At 45.9% G+C, this 25,100-nt stretch overlaps 2 protein-coding genes across 7 annotated transcripts in view; both read left to right on the top strand.

Annotated features, from left to right (window-relative positions):
• Positions 1-3,971, top strand: part of fat1a (FAT atypical cadherin 1a) — a 40,142-nt gene extending 36,171 nt beyond the window's left edge. For 2 of the 6 annotated variants that reach the window (XM_037261499.1, XM_037261519.1), the window contains 4 exons: positions 234-368; positions 1,629-1,688; positions 1,919-1,954; positions 2,384-3,971. In XM_037261499.1, coding sequence (XP_037117394.1) covers positions 234-368; positions 1,629-1,688; positions 1,919-1,954; positions 2,384-2,937 — 785 coding nt within the window. In that variant the 3' untranslated portion in view covers positions 2,938-3,971. Of the gene's footprint in view, positions 1-233; positions 369-556; positions 609-1,628; positions 1,689-1,918; positions 1,955-2,383 lie in introns of those variants that run through there. The other 4 variants (XM_037261528.1, XM_037261536.1, XM_037261509.1 and 1 more) reach the window with 3 other exon arrangements.
• A 1,359-nt stretch (positions 3,972-5,330) lies between these two features.
• On the top strand, positions 5,331-25,100 carry mtnr1aa (melatonin receptor 1A a). The gene is made up of 2 exons (XM_037261558.1): positions 5,331-5,835; positions 22,961-25,100. The coding sequence occupies exons 1-2, from the start codon at positions 5,640-5,642 to the stop codon at positions 23,839-23,841; spliced, it is 1,077 nt and encodes a 358-aa protein (XP_037117453.1). The 5' UTR covers positions 5,331-5,639; the 3' UTR covers positions 23,842-25,100.

Consider the following 25,100-nt stretch of genomic DNA (forward strand, 5'->3'; position numbering starts at 1 on the left):
ATTTGTATTTAAAAATGCTTTTACAATGTTAATTCAACTTGTACTTTGTTGTAAAATATACTTTTAATTAATGAATTATTGCATTTTTTTATGAATGCCCAAACTGATAATACAAAGAATACATTTTAGTTTATTGCAAAAACTTTTTGTAGATTTCAAAAATGTCTATTCCTATCCTAAACATAAGCTGCAATTTATATTTGTATGTAACACTTTGCATGTCGACCCCGCAGCCAAAGTTGTGGACTTGGACTGCGTGACCAAGAAGCCCGTAGAGGAGAGCGCATGTCACCCTTTCAACACCAGGGGGAGCATGTCGGAAGTCCAGTCGCTCAGCTCCTTCCAATCCGAGTCGTGCGACGACAACGGTGAGCCACTTCCTCCACTTTCAACGGCCATCATCAAATCTAAACTTTTATTTTTCTTTCGATATCTTTCTTTCATCTGTTATGCTAACTTGTTTTCTGGACTCCCAATGGTGGTGGCTTCCCGAGTCGCATTTTGTTGATGTGGGTTTTTTTTTTCACTCTCTCTTTATCCTTGCTGCGGGGCACAGCTCCCATATGGATCAAATCTGTCCACAGGTCCAGAACACGCTTTTAGAATTACAAAAAAGAAAGACCTGTAAGTTCTTCTGGGATGAAACAAAAAAAAAATCAGTAGCATGATGTCGTTCCCTACCATTTTTTTTTTACGTGGTCGACATAAGCACGGCAACCATGTTATGTTTAAAAATTCTTGCACGCTGATTATTTCATTTAAGCATGCCCCCTTTTCTTTTTTTTGTTAAAGCAAACCTCAAGGAACGTATCAGAATGGTATTCATTGTTCTCTCTTCCCATTCACTCATCACGTCACCATCCAATGCAAGACACCTATCAAAAAATTCTGCACCTTTTATATATTACGTAAATTGACTACCAATATTTGCATCATGAGCATACTCAATTGCAGCAGATTTTTGATACAAGTCTTGTATTCGTGTCATCAGACCGAATTGTCATTGCTCATCCTCCACAATGAAAATGAGCCATAAAATGGAATTCACGGATCATTAGTGTCTCATTTCCCCACACCCCCTCGCCTTTCTGGGGACGACCGTTTAAATCTTTGGGGGATTTCATTCAAAAATATGTGTGTAGCAATAGCGTCTCGTAGTGCGTCATTGTTCATGTTGTAATCCACAACCACGCCCCCCTTTAAACGTGTTACCGTTAGGAATGGGCATGTCCGTAAATTTCTTTGAAAGACAAATTGAAATTTGGGGAAAAGTAGAGGGTATAGGCAAAAAGCATCTGGTCAAAATTAAATTTGCAAAAAAATAAGTGAAAGCAAAACAAATATTCCAATATGTACATTATTATCATGCCAATAATTCTGAACGATATTATTATTTTGGTTATTTCTATTAATATGAATAATATTTTGGGGAATCTTAGAAGACAAGATTTACTAAAAGAAAAAATGAATGTAGGTTCATGCCCTCCCTTAGGATTCCTTTGCCAACATGTCTTTGTCAGAAACACCAATGTTCTGTGTTAGCATTAGCGCCATGTTCCCTCCATGTGTATCGTTCTCATTTTTTGTGAGCATATATGCTAATGCTCCATCATCTCTCCTCTTGCAAGCCTCCATAGTGACTGTCATCCACTTTGTCAACTCTGTGCTTGACACGGTGGAAGGAGAAGGTACTATTTTTCCATTTGTCGTTGTTGTCGTGTGGCTAGCAGTCACCATTTTCTTTTAGCTAGCTCGCTAACAAGTAAAATGGCAACGCTGTCAAATTGGCCCTCCACGTGTTTTGTCGCCTTCACAACAACTCCCGTGTCCCGCTGTGTTATTAGCATCCTTGGCAATTTTTAATGTGTTTTCTCTCTTTCTCCTCCTCCTCCTGTTCTTTCATGGATACTTTTTAAAGAGTCTTTTTTGGCTCGTGAGCTCAAGAACACAAGAGGTGACTTTTTCTTTGGTGTTTGTGTGTTATCGTGAGTTTGGGTGCAGCTAACCACTAACCCGACGCTAACAATCAGAGCTTGTTTTGCTTTTTGTGTGCTGGTGTGAAAGCTGAAGCGTAAATTTGTTAGCGTTCCCTACGCATGGTTTGGTGAGTTTCGTTTGAAGGAATTCTATTTGGTAACTAATTCTTTTTTGGGGTTGTCGCTAAACTCTACAGTTCAAAACAACTTGAAATGCCTGGAGTTATCGCAAACTTGCTTTTTGTTTGTTTGTGTGTGACCAGATGTCCAAATCCTTGTTATTTTGTTTTACTCGGGATGTCGTGGAGTGTTATTAAAAAAACGTGGTGTGTTGGTTGCATGGCTTTATCAACGTTAACAAGAGGTTAGCGTCAGAATGTGAAACGTTTGTGTTTTCCCCCACCCAGGATACCACTGGGACACGTCCGACTGGATGCCGAGCGTCCAGCTGCCGGGCATCAAGGAATTTCCGCAGTACGAGCTGGTGGAATCACCTCCCGCCACCTTGTATAGCGACCCAAGCGCCATGGACACCGATTACTACCCGGGCGGCTACGACATCGAGAGCGACTTCCCTCCGCCGCCCGACGACTTCCCGTCCGGCGACGAGCTGCCGCCGCCGCCACCGCCAGAGTACGGCGACACGCTGCGGTCCAGCGCCACCGAGGGCACCCGCCGCCGTCCCGCCCTGCCGGAACTGTACAGCCTCGGTCAGTACTTGAGCCCCCGGGGCGACGCCGCCCCGCCATCCTCCACCACGGCCACCGTCGGCTTCCCTCCAGGTCGGGACTTTGACGACATGTCGCTGTCGCTGTACGCGTCCACCGCCTCCTGCTCGGACATGTCGGCGTGCTGCGAGGAGTCCGAGGCCATGATCAGCGACTACGAGAGCGGTGACGACAGCCATTTTGAGCGGCTGTCCATCCCGCCGCTGGGCTCCCAGCAGCACACTGAAGTCTGACACTGGATCCCCACAAAAAGTGCCTGAAGCAGCCCCACGAGCCCTCCTTATTTTTTATTTTTTTTTGTCCGCTTTTCCACCTGGTACGATCTGAGTCCACAAAGGGACCGATGCATACTTGCCAACCTGGTATACCTTATGTCACCCACTTAGGATTGCCAAACGTTTCTCTGTATTAGTCTGCAATTTGTATCCCCAGTGCCCGTGTCACATATCCCTCCGCCCAGCAAAGCAACAACAGCGGTCTACAGCCTTTTTAAGAGTGTATAAGTGATCAAGTCATCACAAAAATCTCAAAAAATCCATAGATACGCCGCACCGGACGACAAGTCGCAGGGTTCAAAACTTGAGCAGCTTATAGTCCGGAAATTACGGTAATTGTGACCATCCATTTTTTTTCCTGGAAAACTGCTATTTTCTCTCAATTTAGGTTTTGCAAACATTTCAACAGTATTAACCCGTCAGTCAATCCATGGCATGTTAGGGAGAAAAAGTCAAGTCACAGGAAATGGACTTTCCGATTCAACAGTTCAAGATGGAAACAAAAAAGAAAACATCCCTGACAATAATAAAGAAAAGTTCACAACAATTTCTATCAATAGAACATTTTCTACAAGTGGTGATTTTCAGTGTAAATGTCTATGTACAGTTTTGATTTCAAAGTAGATTTTGTAGATATTTCAGTGCTTTTATTTTGAAGAAACTGTGTGACATGATCGGCCTTACTGTGCTAACGTTCACGAAAAAAAGTTTGTCGTTAAAAGAAAAAAAAGGGTCTTCAGTGAACGACTGCATTATTCATGGTTTTTGTTTTAATGTTTGTTTGTACATGTTGACGTTGGAACCTCTTTTATTTTTCCATCATGGAAACGGGACCCGATGATATTTTTGGTCGTCATGGATACCGCCCGTGTAGGTGTATGTATGTGCGAGTGTGTGCGTGAGCAACGCATCGGTCTTATTAAGGTTTTTATTGAATTACTGCCACCAGCTCACGCTTTCCTACTGGCAATAAATTATTCCTAAAAAATACATTTATTGCTGTGTGCATCTTTTTTATTTAGATAGTTTTTTGTTACGGAAGCGTGGAGGTGCCAATGGGTAGTGAAAACATTTTGACTGGCTATGTTCGAACGTCCTTGCTAGTACATTTGAACGTATTGGCCAGTCAAAAAATGTTTACCCCACATTGGCAGCTCCACCCATCTAGTGTTTTACAATTTCTGATTTTTAAAACTGCCTGGACATAATAATAGTCTATAAATAATTATATTATTTTAAATGTATTTTATATTAGTCTATTTCTAGATTAAAATATATGCATTTGTGCTCGGATATTTTAAAATGTATTCAAATATTTGGTTTAAAAAACTAAATGGTAATTGATTAGTTTAAAATTTGCTTTTAATTTTGTTTTATGTATCACAATGGGTTTGAGTTAGTTATCACGATTTCATATCAGTATTTTGTGGAAAAAACTCGGGTATAATTTATATTTATAATTTTAAATGAACATGTGGCCGTAGGAGTGTATGTAGTACCGCATCGAGACCACAAGGTGGTGCTGCAAGACAGGCCTAAAAATGTTTGTAGAGCGCGTGTTAAAAATAACTGCAAAAATCAAACGATAACAATTGCTATTGAGAACACTGCCAGAGAATATAAATAAAAATAGAATTACAACTAAAAAGGAATAAAACACTTTAAATGTTATAACAGGATTTTAAATGATGGGTCTTGAGTCTGTTCTTAAAATATGACCGTGTGTGTGCTGTAATCAGAACCGGAGGACCTCGGTGCCAGGGAAGATTCATACCTTAAATTAACTCTGAGAGATAAGAAGGCCATTAAAATATTCTAAAACAAAAGCCTCAAATCCAAGACATAAAGGGAGTACGCTACTTGGGGAATAGTTTTGATATTTTCAAAGTCTGAAATGAGCACAGATTTCCCCTATAATATTTTGATGATGACTTATCACGATTTTCAGACATTAGACATTCATATTTAGTTTTTTTTTACATTAAAAACTTAGTCCAGCTGGAAGTGAGTTTTCCTTTTCACTTTTATGTTCATTCTGATCCGAAAACTGTTCCAAAATGTAGACTAATCAGGTACGTGAGTGTTTTCATGCGCATTTAACGGAGCCGGAGTAGTTCATTGAGAGACACGTCCCTGAATATGTCGCCTTGTCTAGTGGCATTTTCATGAAAGACGAGGAAAAAACGTGAATGAAGAACGCGCCGTCGTGGGGGGGTGCAAAAGTGAATGGCTGAGCTCCATGAATGAAGCCTGCAGTTCTTCTGTTCGGTCTCAGGGTGGGAGTGTTTCCCCCTACCGCCCGAAAACCGACAACCCAAAACACCCCCCCAACGTGGTGCTTCTGGCGTGTGGAAGTTGTCACACACAACACGCGTGGACTCCGGAGAGGAGAGACACGCCGCGTGAGGCGAGGGGAGGAAACAGAACAAGAGGGGATGGTGCGGGGAGGAAACACAAGTCCACTCGCCGTCACTCAAACCGGGAAAGGGCGAGGAAGGAGGCGGTGGAAGATGAGGACCGGAGCCCCGCCAGGCGACCGAGTCCCGGCGTTGGCAGTGGGAACCCGCCGATAGCGCGCCGAGTCCACCGCCCGCCCGCCGGCCGGCCCCTCGGCTCGGTTCGTTCACTTTCGGGACAATCAAGTTCGTCCTCCCTGTACAATGGTCACAAATGGGTCCGAGCTGAACAGCACCGCGCCGGACCCCGACGACGCCGCCGCCGCCGCCGTTCTCAACCGCCCGCCGTGGGTCACCACAACTTTGGGCTGCTTCCTCATCTTCACCATCGTGGTGGACATCCTGGGCAACCTGCTGGTCATCTTCTCCGTCTATCGGAACAAGAAGCTCCGGAACGCAGGTGGGTTGCATTCCGGAACACCGCGCGCAATTTGGAGCAAACTTTGTCACAGTCGTTTTACAAGGTGACATTTTGCTTTATTTTCGAGAATGTAAATACTCTTTACTCGACGAGGTATAATTGGCATAATTGTCATTTTATAATGTTCTCCAAAGACAAGTGCATTTGCCACGCAAGGGGGCAGGGTCAATATCACTCTTTAACATAAGAAATGCCATGTGTTAACAAAAAAATAACGTTTTTTTTTTCAAGAGAAATGTCCGTTTTAACGTGATAAGTTTCACGTTTCAATGTGAACACTTTCACGTTAAAACGTGGCAAGTTTGACTCCCGGTTCAGGTTACTGGCACAGTCCTTTTTTTGTCTTATAAATCAAAAGTACTTTTTATATGCTTTTCTTCTATAATACTGTAAAAAGAAACAGTAAAAGTAAGAAAGTAACAGAGGTTGTGAGAAAAAACAATGTCAAGTGTAGACAAATATTTTAGATATAAAAAAAAAACATTTCAGGGATGCTGTGAGTAGTTACTTGCTGTGTTTTGTGGTGATTTATTGCTGGCTGATCTTGTAATCATTCTTTTCCCCAATAACAGAACTATCAAAGCTTTAGCCCATGCATGTCAAGCTTCCATTCCTTTTTATTATTGTTGTATTTATTTCCACCTGCAGTTCACTGGTCAGCTTCCTGTTGAGGCAAGATATGTTGTGTTCCTTTGCCCTTTTTGTGGCAGCCGGCTCGCGTGGACTGGCCACAGCCTACTTTTTGAAGCGGAGGTAATTTCACTGACCCCAAAGCGCGAGAGCGAGCGAGTGAGCGCAGAGAGCCGAGCAAAGAGCAACAACTGAAGCAATTATTGGCAGTCTGAAGCCAAAGGGGGAAGCCGCCTCATCCGGGCATTGATGCTTCCCGTGACGTTTCGGCGGCCTCCGGACAATCGATGCAGCTCCGAGCTCGGGGCATCGATCTAATGATGTTTTCGGCGTACCTCGTCTTATTTTTAGCCGAACTGAAGTGTCCTCTGAGTTAGTTTTGAGTCTAGTGAATGAGCTGGATTTGGCAACGTCAGCTTGCAATGACGGCTAGCGACGTTGTTGGCTGAACTTGGTTTATCAAAACAGTCATCAAAAACGTGTGAATGCAGGTGTGCTCTGGAATGGTGAAGTTCACGCGGCCGGTGGAGTCGGTTGACTCGTTCACCGCCAATGACGGAAATAGATGTTCGAGATCCATTTGAAGTGGGCTGCCAGTGACGGAGTTATGATCGTAGTCGTCGGGGCTCACCGTGGGACAATGGCGACATGCTCTTATTGCGTTAGTACTGCTATGTGTACACTTGTCAGCCTTGAGTATTAAACCGGCGCAAGGGGGAAGATGGAGGCGGTGGGGGTACAAGAGGTACATTGAGAGAACGGCCTCTTTGAAGTAGCACCATTCATTATAGCTCATTACATGCAAGGGGGTCGTAAAGCAGCCGCCGCCAGAGTTCGACGGCGAGCGTAGTTCTCTTGCCAATAACCAAATGCCCCAGAATGGAAAAGTTCCGACAATCTCCAGCAAGTGATCGAATCATTGCGTAATTGTGTTTAGCGGCGCTAGCTGTCCCCCCGGGTGGCGCCGTGTCTCCGAGGTGCCGCTTTCCGATCGAAGATGGGGTGCGTGCGTGCCTAACTCGCCACCGGCCCGGTTTTGGGGGAATTGTATGCAAATTGGCAGACAGATGGATTGACGTCGTTCTCCGTCGTGCTTTCGTCACTAGGGGCTCTTCTCGAATTCTCCTTTGGCTTAACATTTGTATAATACTGCTAATACGTGTCACATGGCTGAGCAGACGCTTATCAAAATAAAAGCACGCCCTCAGATAGCCTTTTCTGTCACAGTTAGAATCGGAGATAGCATCGACTTGACTGACACCTGCGTTAATGTCATCACTCAACATTCCCCGAAACATGCTCAGGGTTGGTTGGCATCTTTTCTCAATGTTTTTCATAGCTGGCTGTCTGATGACACTAAAGAAAGGCACAAACACTAGCTGTTGTATATCTATGGTCTTGGCAGCTAGGTTCCAAGCCTGCAAGCTATCCCGAAGTGGACATACTTGCATTATCTGTCATTTTTTGCGGCAATTGTTCATAAAAACAAGATGTTGTGGAGCGAATCCGCAAAAGTGATGCGTCCGTGCGCTCGGCTCGCGCACGGGAAAAACACAAACCCCGGAGTTTGTTTTTGTTATTCCATTGAATGTTTTGAATGTGACACGCAAGTTCAACCCTCAGCGATTGCGTGACTTGGCGGCGTGTCGGCCGGGATGTTATTTCCGGCTGTTTCCCGTTCATTAAAAGGAAGAAAAAAAAAAAACCTCTGACGTTCTCGTGGCTCTGGGCATAATGAATATTTCACACACGCACAAGAAAAAAAGAAAAAAGAAAAACAGTCATGCAGAATTATGCGGCATTTGCCGAGGTCTCCTATTAAAAATGGAACGTTCCGGCTTTTCTAAATATCCACTGGCTTTGTTTTGGGAAGATCCTCAACGGAAATTGGATCATGAAAGCGTAAATGGATGAGTGAAAGGAAAACAAATCCGCTTGTGTCCAATGTGAGTTTCCTGCTTGAAGAATTTCAAAGACTTTGTGAGCAACACTCAGCCACTACACATGATTTTTATCACGTCGATCCATTTTGCACGCGTGTGATTTATGACGGCGGAACGGATTTAGTTGAGTTTTTTTTCTTTCTGAAGGATCTGACTCTTTTACAATACATCTTTATTTATATATTCATTCATATTATATTTTCATATTAATATCTCCATCAAGGAGGTCATACAAACATTTTTTTTATTTTTATAAAATAACTAAAAAACACCAAGGGAAAAAAAAAATTCCAATTTGAACAAACTTAAGATATTTTCTTGTTTTATTCTTTGTTTCATATCTAGCGGAGGTCACCGCTTTACTTTTGTGCCTTTATTACAATTCGGAACTCAGTTTATCACCAAGTGGTCGTTTTTCCACCAAGTTCATGGCAGTCGCATCAACCTCGTTGTGGACAATATTAATTAGTGTTTGAACAGCCTGGGCGCCATTGTTCAGCTACGCTGCACAGCGGGCCTGCTTCCAGCCGGTATCAGGGGAGGGGGGCAGGCGGCTTGTGCTGTGATGACAAGGACTGACTCTTTTGTCAGCCCGGCCGAGCCCCCCCCCCCCCTTCTTTCTGCTTCACCTATCCGTTGAGAAAAGACTCAGGGAAGGCCGCTTCCTCTCAGCTACCTTCACTCATTCATCATCATGGAGATGAGATCAACATTGCAGAGAATCTCACATTCTGTTAATCTTCTCAAAGAAGCCATTAATTGAGTCATTGAGTCGTAGTAATTTTCCACACAGTTGATTGAGGAAATTTGCTTGAATGACTGACAGATAAAAAATACACAATCTAGCGATAGCACTTAAACTATAGCACACGACTTTTGCTATCATGCTAAATCATCAATTTATACTAATACTATAATATATATATACTGTATATACTATATATACTAATAATACTATAGGCGGGCGGACATTTTGGAAAACCTTCCTCTTTACTGAATGGTAACATTGTCGCTGTTTCGTGAAATTATTCTCAAATATTATAAATATATATTTTGTAACGATTGCGAAACTTACAATTGGCATGCTATCGGCCTTTGGTAGTGTACTGTTGTTGTTTTTTCCAAACGAAGTGCCAAAAGGTCGTTAAAACAAAGTACTGTATTACAAGTATTTTCCATCAGCAAACTCATCTTCGCTTGTACAAGCAGTCATGTACCCACTGTATTTTTCCAGCGCGTTATCGTGCCAGGCTAGCCAAATAAGCCCAACGGCGCGGCGGCAAATCCTGCAGTATCAGTCGGGAATATGATAGCCACGTCTTGATCTGCCAGCTCTCGGTAGGGAAAACAGAAGGTACGCAGGTGTTATTTAATTAAAAGCGCATATTTGGCTGCTTGCACCCGCTGCTCTCCGGGCCCGCTCGCTGGGTCCCGTCCCGCTACGCCGCCGAATGGCACGATAAGCATCAGAGCGGACGCGGCGCGGCGGCGGCTTAACGCCGACGTCTCAGACGGAAGATGGCCCAGCGGGTAAAAAAAAATCGCGCACTAATTAGGGAGCCCGCAAGAGCCGGCGGGTCATGACTCGACAATTAATTTACAGTTTGCCAGAGAGTGGGAGAACCACGATTAGGAGATTAGGCTTTCTTTACCCGCTGGGCGTTTAATTCCAAACTGCGAATCTGAGACGATGGTTCCGAGAGTCTTCGGACCCGATAACCTTGTGAAACTATGTGAAGACTTGATCGCTAATTCTGTCTGCCCGTGCCCAGCGACACCGTCTCGGGATTAAAATGTTGTCGATATGGCAAAGATCTAATTAGCTAGCTGATCTCTTTGCTACAGTTCGCCGCACCGCTTGATGCTATCTTTTGTTTGGCTAACCTTGTCTATGAACGCGCAGCGTGAAAGCCGAGACCAGCTAAAATAAACGCAATGTGTTTTATGCTACGTTTTTTTGACGATTATGATACTTAATATGAAACAGCGGATCAGATGCGATGTTCAGTAGCTGATCGTTAGCCAACATTTAGCCAAGTAGCTAACATCGATATGATAACGTACCTTTACTATCTATGAAAGAATGACACAAAATTCGATATAATTTCTTTTGTGCCAGTCATTTTTACTATTTTGTCGCGCCAGACATTAAATTGAACATGAAATTGAAGCAAACGGCGTTGGTCTCTTCATGTTTTCCACAGCTGCAACTTGAACAATACATCATAAAAGTACACAATTAGTTTGGCAAAAAAAAAAAAAAAGAATTTGGGCCAAATGAATACAATTAGGCTTGACCTTGCCGGTGAGACAAAAGACAAAAATTTGAGAAACGTGAGTAAATAAAAGGTGACTCGTCCCCAATACGAGTCACACATTTTGTCGAGTTTAAAACGTTGAAAGCGTTGCGCTATTGTGCTGCCATAAATCACGATTAAGAATGTGTCAAGCACGGGGAAATAAAAAATATTTTGTGCGTGGCAGCTTCACGCTCGAATGGCGAGAGTTCGACTTTGACGTCATTGCTGTCTTGTCGCGGTTTGACAGCGTATATCCAAGCACGTCGGCGTGTTTTTCCCCCCCCCCCCAATCTATTTTTTTTTGGGTCGACCAGGCGGGAAACGCCAAGCCAGCAAGCCCTCCTATCAGCTCACAGACCATTTTATGATTTTCTCATATTTGCAGGATTATCTGCACACACGGCGTGCAGGCGCTAATCCCCTTCCGAAGATATGCTTTGCGTTATTACGCGTGATGCGTCCCCAGTGAGAAAACCTCTCTCTATTTTCTCTTTTTATGCTTTTACATTCTGCTGAGACTTTCTCTCCTTATTTTTGAAATGGCTCCGTTGCGTTTCCCTTTTGACCTGGCCGGCTTCATGTTACCTGACATCCTGTCTGTTTAGATCACGCTGACCCGGCACTCCTGCTGAGGTCCAAAGATCTCACGCTTGTTCAAGCCTCATACCTGCGGAGGGGCTCTTGACGCAAGCGCTTTGACTCAAACTCGGTTTGTCGCTTGCAGAACCCTAAACAATTCCGCCTTTAGGGGGCGCCTATGAGTCTCTTTACGGTGGAACGTCGTCATACACGCACACGGTCAGAGGCGTAGCCAAGCCGGGGCGAGCCGGGGCGGCGCCCCGGTTAGGACTCCCTGCGCCCCGGTTGAAAAAAGAAAAGAAAAAAAATCGAGCTTTTTCGATTCTTCATTTTCATGCCGTTTTTTTCTTTCGGTCTTGCGCGAATGTGCTTGCGCTATTCTATGTGCGCGATGTTATCCATTCACCGTTTGCCTCCCGGACCCGGATGTTGTTTTAGCGATCAGCGAACGGCGTGGGTGATGTTCGATTTTTTTTCCTGTGGGCTGCGCCCCTACTGGAAAAATTCCTGGCTACGCCTCTGCACACGGTCATGTGACCTTGAGTTAACTTGTTCGAGTTTTGCGTTTCATGTTTCAAAGTTTGAGTTCGGTAGCCGTCCAGAAAAAGCCAAACCTAAACCGTGAACGCTGCGATCCATGTGGCTAGTTCGTCTAATTGCAAGCTCAAGAAAAAGAACTGGCCAACTTGCATCCTTTTAACTCTTGCCAACAGCAACTGCTGTGATGTTAACGTTATACTTCCTTTTTTTTTATGATTGGATATCCGAGTATGGATGTTGGGTCCTGCCGTGACAACAGGCTCTTTATCGAGGGCAACCCCTTTCCACCCCACAAGCTCGCTTTATCATGCGCGCACGCTCTGGCTCAGATATTCTCTCTTTTATTTTTGATTAAAACAAACAAACACTTAATGAGACCATACATGAAAGCGTGAGCAGACATTTACTCCCAACACCCTCCTCCCCGTGCGCTTCCCCATTCCTGTGCTATTTTTATGTATTTACAATAGTCTACAGTGGAAAGTTGTTTCTGCTTGACGGGAGCTCGGCATGACGCATGCTACTGCTGCCGCTGCTGCTGCTCAGGGCAGTGAGAACAAGTAAAAAGCCAATGCTCATCCAAGGGGAATTATGCAGAACACATGCGCACGGCGAAGCGCTAACGACTCCATCGCATGCACGCGCACGGCTTCCGCAACTCGCCCGTGGGACGAGGCGGGAAGAGCGCCAGTTTGAATCCCCCTCTCCGCCAAACGGGACAACGCAAAAGCGGAATTATTTTCCCAAGGTGCCCTTGAACGAAGCACTTAGTCGAACGCCGCGACTCGGCGGCGGCGGCCGGCAGTGAAGAAGAAGAAGAAGAGTGCGTGCGTGCGCCATTCAGCAGCTTCCAGCTGTGAATGCGTCACATTGCATGAGCGTTAAAGGCGGGCGCTCATGGAGAAAAAAATGCGCTCGGCCTTGCCTGCCGTAGAATGTTTAACACAACACTTCCACATGGCTACTACTTAGCGTGTCATGGAATGACACCACACATTTTCCAAAAAATAGGCCCCGGTTGGTGAAGTTCAAAGCACCATGAGCCACTTAGTAACGTGCCTAAAATGTACAGCTACTAAATTTGATACAAGTTAAGAAACATACTGGAGCACTTTTGTACATTTGAGTTTTTTTTGTGTGAAAATTTGAATGTATATGAAAGCAGGCTGTGAAATATAAACATTCTCTCATTTGAGTCGGTGCTAGCCGCTAGCTATAGCAGGCTATAGTAGCTAGCAGGCTAACATGCAGCCTGCCACTGATCAAATGAAGGGACTCGATACTTAAATGGTAAGCCCCAGTGGCTTGATGCTCAAAAAATATAAAAAACTGATATGTTAAAAAACTCAATTGTACTAAATTGTTGTCAGTCTTTGCACACTTTCATCAGGTCTCTTCAAACATATTCAATGTCCTTCAAAGCAAATCACTGAAATCACTTAACAGGGCGTGATTAATGGCAACGGTGTGTAATGACGATTATTCCGGCAGACACATGAATGTCATTCGACGTCGCTGCGGTGAATGGAGCTCCATCCAACCGGGCCAAGCGAGCGTCTCGATCCTCGCTGTGGCTCGCACGCCATTGGAATTTGCCGACACAAAACAAAGGCAGGGGAGAGAGAGTTCATGTTGACTTTACCAAGATGCTCTCATAAGCTGAATCAAGAGCAAAAGGATTAGGAAGAACAGGTTTAGGATTTATGAGTGGTGGTTCCTTATTTGAGGTTTGGTTTTACGAGTGGATGTATCAATGTTGGGTTTAGGATTACGGTTTTGGGGTTCAGGTGTTGAGCTACCACTTTTTAAATTCTCTGTAAGTTTACTAGTAATATCACAGTTGAAGTGGAGGAGAATGTGTCGTCCCAAGGAGCTCTGACCTGCGCTTTATTGGACATTTCACAGCGACACGCTGGCACACAAACATAAAAGATTTCTCATCAAATCCCTCCATGAACTTGCATTACGCAATATCCACCAGCTCGGAATGTCCCGGGATTCGTCTTGGAACGAACCAAGTGTTGTCGTCGAGGCACATGAGAGTCTGGAAGCAGCAATAGTGTGTTTGTCCTCTTTTTTTTTTTATGGCTTGCAGTTAAGTTATATTACTGTTATGGTTGCGTTATTCCAATTAAACAGTCACTGATAAATCGGGGATTAACGAGCTGTAGCCACACGACAGGATTGTGATATATACCGTATTTTATTTTATTTTATTTTACATTTGTATGTATGTACACACCTTCCCGATTTTGTGTCACATTTTAGCAGTGTGGAGGCGCACTAAATATGAGGAGGGAGATTATGACACATTCCTGTTGGAAAAATAATTAAATTGCTTGTGGTGACCCATAAACGCTGCGATTATCGTATACGATGCTCACACGTGGCGTGATTTAAAAAAAAAAAAAAAAAGGGAGAGAGAGAGGGTAAATGTAATCTAGCTATATCGGTGACAGCAGTAGGACAGCGAACATAAAACGCTGTCTGCTGACTCTTCCGGAGCGGCGGTCGAGCAATTAATTTTCAGTTTCAAACCCGAAGCTTTCGGATCAAACGGTGCTGTGCCGCAACTGAAGTCGGGAGTCGATAAGCAAGTTGAGGGAAAAGTCAGCTGCTGGAATTGAAAACTTTTACTTTTTTCTATTATCATGCAGAATTTGAGAGAACGACTAAAGGTGGCCTCAAATGGTTGCAGGGTCGTGACTAAGAAGCTGAAAATAAAACATTAAAGCAACAAAAAATGGATATGTAAAAATGTTTTCCACGAGTGATTCTTACAAAATGCTCAACGATGGGCAATGTTGCATCGCGCATCGATGCGCGCGGCTTGACGTTTTTGCGACGACTCGGCGCCGATCGTTTCCGAATCACGACTCGCCGCGCTAACACGGATGATAAGATCTGAACCTGGGAAGGCTGAACCGTGACAACCGCAATTATATTCGGATTAGCCAAGTGATAGGAGCGTGGAATATTTCTGTTCTGTTCGAAAAATATCCCCGATTGAGTCCAGCAGAGTGGAACTTTTCATGAATTCCTCATGCATTGTTGCATTTTTAGTGACTTACCCCGGGGAGGCGGGAGGGGAAGGGGGGAGAACATCCCCCACCCCCCGCCGAGTGTGAACAATGTCTGGCTGTGCCTCAATTTGTTGTGAACGCAAAAATTACCCGACACGTTCTGAAAATGAATTCAATTAGTCTACGAAAGCCCGCTGACGTAACGCTCGCTTGTTCGCCGCACACGTAATTGGATCCTAAATGAGTTTACGCTTCTAAACCTTAAGGGGGGGGCGGGGTGAGGCTTTTGGGATATGATTACCAAGAATTTCATTTCCTGAAGAGGTAAATGACATGTTGCCAGAGTGCTTACAAGCTCAAAAGGCCGCCACGAAAAGAAAAACAGTCCGTCACGAAGCAACTTGAAATGCCGAAGACTTCAATTAAAGCGCCCGTCGAGCGTAGCGGCGGCGTGCGAGTTCTCCGAGCAGCAGTTGGCCGTCGGTGTCGGCGGATATTACATCGTTTTGGGCTAGACGCAGATTGTCTGCCAGCGCCCGAGAGATTGACGTCTGTCTGCCAGCTGTTGCGTTGACACGCTATGCACTTTACCGCCGCGCGTCGGAGCTCGGTTGAGTCACGATGCACGCGATTCCAAAGAAAGATAACTTTTTGGGGGGAAAAAATATTATTAAAAGAATCACGTGCGCACAAGACATTGTCGGCTGCTCCTTCCGCCGAGCGGTTAGCGCCCTAAAATAGGAAATTAGAGAGCGCGTCCAAAGCTGACGCATAATGTCAGATTATGCCCAAGATAAGCGCAGCAATAACACGCGCCTCATCATGTTCGGGGCCTTTACGATAATACTAGACTATGTGCGCCCCGAAGACGCAGGGAAAGACATTGAACTCACCGCTACGCTAACTATAGCGTAAGAAGATTACACGCTGAGCTCTTTGCCAGTCAATTGGGGTCAAAAGCGGCACAGAATAATCATACACGCTGGCCGACTTCCATTTTACACGGGAATCGCTACGCCGACATATAGGCCAGAATTTTTTTGGGCTGAGGTTAATTGATGTGACACTTTTGCTTATAGCCGTACTCAAATGAGAATTAGTGCAACCGTAAATGAAATGTGCGGTTCGGTCGGGTAAAACCTTGGTAAGAAAATACAAAACATGACGAATATGCTAACCGTTAGCCCGTGTGCGAATGGCGTCTCCATCGCATGCTAACCTTAAGCTAGCAAAGGCCTTGTGCTTGTTTTCAATATGTATAACTCTCTTATTGTTTTAATTTTGACAGTAACCTTCAGCTGAAAGTAATCAAACTTTACATATTTGGACGGGGGCGAGGGGGGTGAGAGACAGATGGCAAGAAAAGCGCCCCATTCATGTTTGCTGATAGCGCTCGCAAATATTTCACCTTCAACACACAGCGGCCAAGTTGCCAGCATCTGTCACACCAGGAAAGTGGGGCAAAACAAACAACACGTGCTGGGCATCAGCTGTGCAGCGGTGCGGGGTCCCGGCGTCCCATGAGCCAAACACACAAGCGCTACGATGTTTACCCATCTTGCATTCCCGTAAAGCTGCCACCGCACGGTGGATATTATGACGTGGTCGATTGTCACTCGCATACTAGGCACTCGATTCAGGTGACCTCACTCGTTTGCTCTTCTTGTCCCAGTCGGTCGGCTTTGAATGTACTTCAGGGAAAGAGCATGCTGGAAAGTGCGGCATGCGAAAGTGCAATCTTGTATATAATCTTGCAGTCCCGGTCGGCCCCGAATTATATGCAGTATGTTTATGGTTGAGACTGATGTCTAAGAATGAAGTTTGCGTCACACCTTTGTCGCTCATTGCTAAAATTAAGAATGGGGGTTTCGTTGTTGTTGTCTAGTAACGCTAATGTTGCTAACGGACGCTAACAGAGACCTGTGGTTACATTGTCGCGAAATGGCTTCTGTTTACTCCCACCACTTAAAATGGCAACATTTCATGTTACGGGGCTCGCTTCTTATAATGCTAATGTTGCCAGCGGTCGCTAACAGACACTTGTGTTCGGCTTTTATACATTCCCACTACTATAAACAAGCTAAATTGTTTCACGGCTCCCTTGTTCAGACTTGCATTAAATTTGCAACGAGTTCCCTTTCGGCAATCGTACGTTCCAAAAGGGAGTCGTAGCGTCTCTTACGCTGCGCGTTAACCTTCCAACCTTGAAGCCCAACAAGTACGAGTGTGCTCGTTCTGTAATGAGCGCCAGTTAGTTCTCATTAGAGCCTCGCCATCCTGGGACCTGAATGCCATAAATGGGATGCTTCCAATCTTCTGACGGGATCAAGCTGCTCGCTAATTGCAAAATGGGAGCCCAAGACAGACGTTCATTTTGCGCGTGCATTAGCGGCCTTACTACCTTCAACCCTAAAAACCCTGAAGCCACATCGGAAATGCAAGCTGGATCTTTTGATTATGACACAACGCAACGTGATGCACGCCTTCGTTAGCATGTCTCAGGTTGAATCCCCAAGACGCGACACAACATCAGCAAAGGCATGTGTCCGTCCATACAAGATGCTTTTTATGTAACAGTTGGAGAAGCGCTCCCTCGGGCTTATTTTCTTTTTCTACTCATAAAGCAGCACAAGTTGTCACACGACCAAAAAGCCACAAAGACTTCACTTCATGGCGTTTTTTTTTTTTTTCTTTTTCCCTCCTTTATCCATTTTGCTTACTATTTAGTCTCCCTTGGGTCAATGGTGAGCCTATTCCATCTGAACTCAATGTCAGCCAATGGCAGCGCACGTACAGTAAATGCATCTATTGTTATTGTTTCAACTGGAATTTTTTGGGGTTGTTCTTTTAAAAGACAGAACTGGTGGACAATGGTACTGTGCGCTCCTAACTGGGTCAACCCGTTAAGACGCCCTTCCTCCCCCCTCCCCTCCCTTCCCGCCAAGCTCGGCCTTTTCAAGACAGGCCACGCTCCGACCTGGCCGGCCCGTCAAATAGCGAGGCGGTGCGCTAGAAGCGATGAAATGTTTTCCGCCGGGTCAGGTGGCGGGTGAGGACAAGAATGAAAGTCTGTTTTCAGCAGATAATTCTTCTGCATTGTGTGTCGCGACGCTTTCTTCTGCTTTCTCCGTCTCACTGCGGGGCCCAAAATCCAATTCATATCCCGCTTCATCATGTTTGGCAATTTTGTCTGTGGCGGGGTCTTTTTTTTTTGCCTACCACTCTTCATCCCTGTTATTGAATTGAGGAAAAACATGGTGTAAAAAAGTGATTGTTTTGTAAACACAATGTGGGCCTTTTTCTTTTTTGTACCGTTGCTGCTTGAAGGTGATCCTTTAAAAGCGCTTGCGTTATGTCAAATTGACTTTTTGATTGTTTGCGGAGAGTGTCAATTGGTGTTGCGACACCCGAGACTGCTCTTAGTCGGTCTTGAATGGCCGCACTCGGGTCAAGAGAGACCGTTCTGTTTTCTCTACGTTTCTTGGCTCCACAAATCCCCCCCAAAAACAGAGAACATCTGCCAGCAACACAAAAGAGACGGTAACATCTCCCTGTGGGGCTTTATTAAAAAAATCCACACACTGCGTTTTCCATTTCAAAAACATCACCGTTGATCTTGGTTTGAACGCTCCGGGTTTCCGTATACATAAGTTATCAGCCCGCGTGCGCGCCAAGCTCCGTGAGAGGAGTCGGCCCAGGTTGACAGGTCGGAGGTGTCCCGGGGTCCGGTCGCCCCGAGGCTTGCCTTCTAACAGGCGGGCGTCTTCCCGTCCCGTTTACCTTTCAAACCGAGCTGCTGTCAAAACACACTGCAAGTCGGCTTTGAATGTGCGTGTGTGGCTTCGGCGAAAGAAAATCTCAGCTTTGCATTGGCAGTGAGCAAAGATTGAGGTGTTTTTCTTTGATTCTGACTACTGACGACGTAGCACGCTCTGTCTAGATCCACTGAATGTGTGTGTGTGTGTGTTTGCGATGTCTGTGACTGTCACGACCAAATCCCGGTGATTACACGGATAAAAATCCAATTATTTATTTGGGAAGAATTGAAGCTTCTATTCACTAAAAATGTGGATTGAGTTCCAGTAGCACAGTTGAGCTCGTTGGCCTTGACCATTAGCCACACTATTGGCTCTCGTTTAATTTCTTAAGCTTAATGTAGCCTAATGGTCTAGCCTAAAGCAAACCCTGTCTGACCTTAATCAACTGTAATTCAAATCAATGCTGTTCCTAACCTGACAAGATGAAAATTCTTCATACCAGTAGATAAACGTGATGCTGGTAGCGTGATGGTCTGGGGCTGCTTTGCGACTTCACGACCTGGACAACATGTTGTGATTTGATGGGACCGAAATTCTAAATAAAATCCCACTTTAAAAACTTCATTCCACTGCTATTTACTCGGGTCAGGGTTTTTATGGCATGGTTTGTGCCAACACAAATAAATTGGGAAATACATTTTTGGGTTGCTAATCCGTTTGAAACTTCAAAACCAGTTTGCTCTTGGCAAATCATTATAATGTTTGTGTGTGTATGTGAGAGAGCCACTCAAAAGCAATTCGCACGGCGTACAGTTGGCCCGAGACGTGGAGGATCAGGTGGCGAAACACGAGGACGTGCTGGGAGCTGATTGGACGCCAGCCAAAAAAGAAAAGGAGGCATTGTAGATATCAAGACAGATACGAACGAGGCTGGCTTGAAGGTGCGAAAGGGGAGATTGGCCAGATTACAAGTTGACCACATCCTTTCCCTTGTGGGAAGGATTTCCACGCGCTTGTTTTCATCTTCCTGTATTTACTTTTGTATCAGTTAATAGTTTTCCATTGATGGTCTTGGTGTACGTTGGACTTGAAATCTCAGCGGAAGCATCCCCGCCAGAGTACCTACCTGTCTGCCACGCTTACGTTCTCCGGCGAGGCGGCCGAGATGACAAAACACCACGGGTGGTGTCACGCTGGATTTCCGCCAGAGCCTCACAGCTGGTGGTCTGACACAGCCTGACAGGTTGCGCCGATGAAGCCCCCCTGGACAAACTTGTCCCGTGTCATGTTGTCAATCTGATTCCACGCTTTGAGTGTGTCGCCCAAAAAAAAAAAAAAAAGATAATAATGATGGTAACACAATGACTTGTGTGTTGAGCATATTTCAAATCACTTGTGTAATCATTGAATAGTTTCTTGGCATCGTTTAATGTCAACTTAGCAGTGACGATTCTCCAATTTGTGTTTGGATTTGATCCAAATTAGACATCTGCAAACATCTGCTTTCACGTTGGAACGCTACCATGAACATTTTTGCCGATTTTGTACTCAGCCTCAGGTTATTAGGTCGTTACGGTAATATTTCTGTTTGTTGATAAAAGGATGGAAATGGATGTAGCACTTCCTCTGGCTTAGTGTTGTCATACTGTTTCTGATCTCAGTGAGCCAAAAGGTCACAGTGAGCGGGACACTGTATGGACCCCCCGGGCCGGGCCGGGGCCTGGTCGGGGCGAAGCATGTGTACTGCAAATATTCTCCAGTCAGTCCAACTCCTCCCCAGCAAATAAGCCACACGAGCGAAGTCCGCAACGTCCGCCAGGCATCCTTTCGTCCTCTTTGCTTAAGTAGGACAACAACGACGAAGCGTTCCCCGTCTGAAGGGAAGCACCAGCAAAGGCTTTCTGCTGACTTGTCGCTCTGTCAAACTGTCGCTAACATGGCAGCGGCGGATTGTTTTGCTGACGCTAGCACCCGCGTTGGCGCTTAGCCTCGGACGTACCCCGAACGCGCCGTGGGCTTTACTTAACTCGATTGCCTTCCGCCGGAAGACGACGTCTTTAAAGAAAAAGATGTTTTTCGTACGAGTTCCGCTTCTCTCATAAGAGTTGTGAGTAGTCATGCTAATGCTAAACAGTTTAGCATCATTTCAGATTGCAGTACAGTTAGAAAGTCGAATTATTTTGACTATGTTTATTATCTAGTTGACAGTCGACTGCCCAAAAAGAAGAAGAAGCTCAAACGAAGATGTCAGTCACATAAATCACAAGGCACCGCCATAGGATTTGAAAAAAAAAAAAGCCAAAGAGTCATCCATTCAACCCCCTTCCACCCTGCTGCTTTGCCTCAGTACTTTCCAATCCCAGGGGCCATTTAGGTCAGGCAGCATGTGGCGCATTACGGCTTTTACCTAAATCCGCATCCTTTTCCTGCATCTCCGAGCGGCTACGGTCAGATGTGGCCGTGCACGTTTCTGCGTTTCATTATTAACGTGGTTTACGTTCCGGGCGCCCGTGTGCGGTTTGTGGCTTCCGGAAATAGATTTGATAAAGGAGGCGAGGAGATGAAACCTGGCTCCATTCATGAAAAGACAATATCCCTCAAATCCAATCGTAACCACACAGGAGTATGAAGTGTATTCCTTGCGTTATAAGAAAAGTTGCTCGCTTGCCGTTGTTGTGTAGTCGTCGTCTCTGGCTGGAGCCAAGTGACCTCATTGAAACGCATTGGCACTCACATGTGGGAAACATTTCATATCAACTCGCTTTTATGATCATTTTTTATTTTTTAAAAGTGAAAACGATTTGTCATTTTAGTATTGATGCATAATTTGTCTTCGCGGGCCACACACAATGATGTGGCGGGCCGTATCTGGCCCCCCGGGCCTTGGGTTTGACACGTATGATCTGTTGTTAAATCGTCTTGCTCTGACGACAGTAAATATCTCACTGCATAGCTACACACGGCGTCAAGTCAAATTTATCAAGCAGCTCTTCATTGAAAATTCATTGAATCGCATCCCACGTGCACGTATTAAAAGGGACAGCGCAAATAACGCCGTCTCAACCAGAAACAAGCAGCCAAAGGTTGAAGTTGGCCCTTTGGAAAGCGAGCGGCGGAAAAACAGCACGACTCCCGGCGGCGAGCGGCCCGCCCGCCTAACGATGTTGTGATGCGGCGCGATCCAGCGGAAGGAGACAGCTCAGCGGCTTTCGAAACAACATCCCCCGCAGAGACGCGCCGAGGTGGCCGTCTCATACGCTTGTCTCAACGCGCCAAACTCAGCCAAGTGTGAACTTTTTTTTCCTGGCCGTTCCAACCGAGTCACTGACTCGCCGCGCGCCAGCCGTTAATGAAACAAAAGCGGCTGGGATTAAACATTGACGGCGTTTCGGTTTACGCGAGGTTCGTAGCTAATGTCCAATTAAGCTCTTGGCTAGCGTCGGTCTCCTTGGAGGAGGTCGTAATGAGAGCGAGGCCGCAGAGCAGCTGACCACGGTAAATAAAACGCCGCACGCGGACGAAGTGGATCGCTCTCAGATTCCAGAGTCTTCCAACAATAGCCCGCCGTGTCCTTGGGAAGTGCCAGAACTGGGATTTGGTAGGATTTGGGGGCATGGTTCCCTTTGAGATCACTTTTCAAAGGAAGGCGGACAGTCCTAAATCCACCACCGATTTCCCGGCGTCCTCTTTCCGACCACACCGGTCACGTCCTTCTGTGACATTGGGAAGTACTTGAACTAGCATGTTTGAAATCGAGAGTTTGGAGTAATAGGGCTGAAGCGGAAAGACAAAGCAGAAGTCGAATCAATAGCGGATGTCCAATCAGTCCGCTAAAAGAGCTCGCCGCTCGTATCCTTGCCAAGGTCAAGGCTGCTGCAACAGTCGAGTGTAGCGCTTTGACGCCGGGCCTGCCCAAGAGAAGACCAGTCATGAAGCGGATAGACATCGCAGCTATTAACGTGTCAGCGCAGATTAGCTGCTGGCTTGCTGATAGACGGATGGACAGTCAGTGTAAGTCGCTCGCGGCACCGACGCTGTCGCCGTCAAAGCGCCTGTACTGGAAGCTTCTTCTGCACGTGAGCAAAGCCACGCGTCTTTGTGTGCGTGTGTGTGTGTGTGTGTGTGTGAAGACACAAATGAATGTTGGCATGCGATAACGTGAATGGACAGTCAGTGTTGACATAACGAATGTACGAGTGGACGCTGGCCTTGCAGATGTGCGTACACAAGTTGTTTTTGTTCACAAAAGCGAATGAAATTGAAACCAAAAAAATGTTCATTTACTGAAACCCAATGAGAATAAAGTCATTGTATTTTTTGTTTGACCGCAGGCAACTTCTTCGTGGTGAGCCTGGCCGTGGCCGACCTGGTGGTGGCCATCTACCCGTACCCGCTGGTGCTGGCCTCCATCTTCCACAAGGGCTGGAACCTGGGCTACGCTCACTGCCAGATCAGCGGCTTCCTGATGGGCATCAGCGTCATCGGCTCCATCTTCAACATCACCGGCATCGCCCTCAACCGCTACTGCTACATCTGCCACAGCCTCAAGTACGACAAGCTGTACAGCGACAAGAACTCGCTGTGCTACGTGGCGCTCATCTGGGCTCTGACGGTGGTGGCCATCGTGCCCAACTTGTTTGTGGGCTCGCTGCGCTACGACCCGCGCGTCTACTCCTGCACTTTCGAGCAGTCGGCCAGCTCCGCGTACACCATCGCCGTGGTCTTCTTCCACTTCATCCTGCCCATCATGATCGTCACCTACTGCTACCTACGCATTTGGATCCTGGTGATCCAGGTGCGGCGCCGAGTCAAGCCCGACAACCGGCCCAAGCTGACGCCTCACGACGTGCGTAACTTTGTCACCATGTTCGTGGTCTTTGTGCTCTTTGCCGTCTGCTGGGCGCCCCTCAACCTCATCGGTTTGGCGGTGGCCATCCGGCCCGAGGTGGCGCTGCCCCTGGTGCCCGACTGGCTGTTTGTGGCCAGCTACTTCATGGCCTACTTCAACAGCTGCCTTAACGCCATCGTGTACGGCGTGCTCAACCAGAACTTCCGCCGCGAGTACAAGCGCATTGTGGTGTCGCTGTGCACCGCCAGACTTTTCTTCCAGGACAGCTCCAACGATCAGGCCGGCGTTGGCGGCGACAGGCTCAAGAGCAAGCCCTCGCCGCTTATGACGAACAATAACCGCGTCAAGGTGGACTCTGTCTGAAGAAGAAAAACAAAACAACCAAATATGAAAGAATGGAAAAGCCTCAAGTGACTGCGACACGGTGCTAATTTGACCTCCACAATCAGTACAACAGGGGTGCATATTATTATCTTATTCTTATTGTCAGCCACTTTGCTTTAAAGTTAGATGACTGCTGCTCTACCAAGAACTCCAAGTAGGTCAGCTCGTAGTCTGGGACCAAGTCAGCTAGTAACTTCTGCTGGTCCGCTTACAGCTGTTGGTCGACGAGAAGCTCCTGGTGCTCCACTAGCAGCTCCTGGGAGTGTAGCAGCTTCTGGTGGTCCACTAGCAACTTCTAATTGGTCATCAGCAACTCCAGCTTCTATCGCTCTGCTAGTAGCGTGTGAGCACCTGCTAGTAGGCTGCTAGCAACTTCTACACATCAACCAGTAACGTCTGGTTGTCCGCTAAGTAGTCTGCTAGCAATTTCTGGTGTTGTAGCAACTCCTGAGAGCACTTGCTAGTGGTTGGAGATCAAAGTCTCCTATTAACTTCTAGTGGCCCGCTAGTACCTCTCGGCAACCTGCTAGGACCTCACAAAGGTCCACTAGAGTTCCGCTAGCAACTCTTGGTGTTGATGCAGCTCCAGGTTGGCTCGCGCTGGTGATCGGCAGTATCTTCGAGTTGTCCATTAGCCACTCGAAATGTTGAAGCAGCTCTTGGTGGTCCACAAGAAACGTCTAATGGTCCAATAGCAACTCTTGATGTTGTACCAACTCCAGGTGGTCCACCATCAAGTCCAAGTGGTCCACAGACAGTTTCTAGAAGTCTGCTAGCATTTGCTATTGTTCTCTAGCGACTTCCGCTTTTGGCGGTAAAACAGGGTTAACGTCTTCTTGTGATCTTCTTATCAGGCACTGTTTTTTTTTTTTTTGCTTTGTAGCCGTAGTCCGGTCAACAAATGTCCAATGTTTTGTTTACACTGATGGTATGTATCATCATATTTATTTTCTATGTAGCTATATTAGTAATACAACATATATAAAAAAATAAATATATATATATATCTGGTTCCACCCAAGCCACGCCAAGCCAAAACATTGAATAATAAGCTCATTTGTGACACTTAATAAAGTGCTGTTTTATTCTTCTGAATCCCTGCAATACAAACAACCCCCCTTTCATGACGTGGAACATATATTTTAGTCATCAGGCCATCCTGTGATCTCATTATACTGTATGCATGGATATCAGGAATTGTTCATAATATGCAAAATAAAACAAGATACATTTCACAA

Source organism: Syngnathus acus, chromosome 1, assembly GCF_901709675.1.
Source record: "Syngnathus acus chromosome 1, fSynAcu1.2, whole genome shotgun sequence".
NCBI classification, from domain to species: Eukaryota; Metazoa; Chordata; class Actinopteri; order Syngnathiformes; family Syngnathidae; genus Syngnathus; species Syngnathus acus.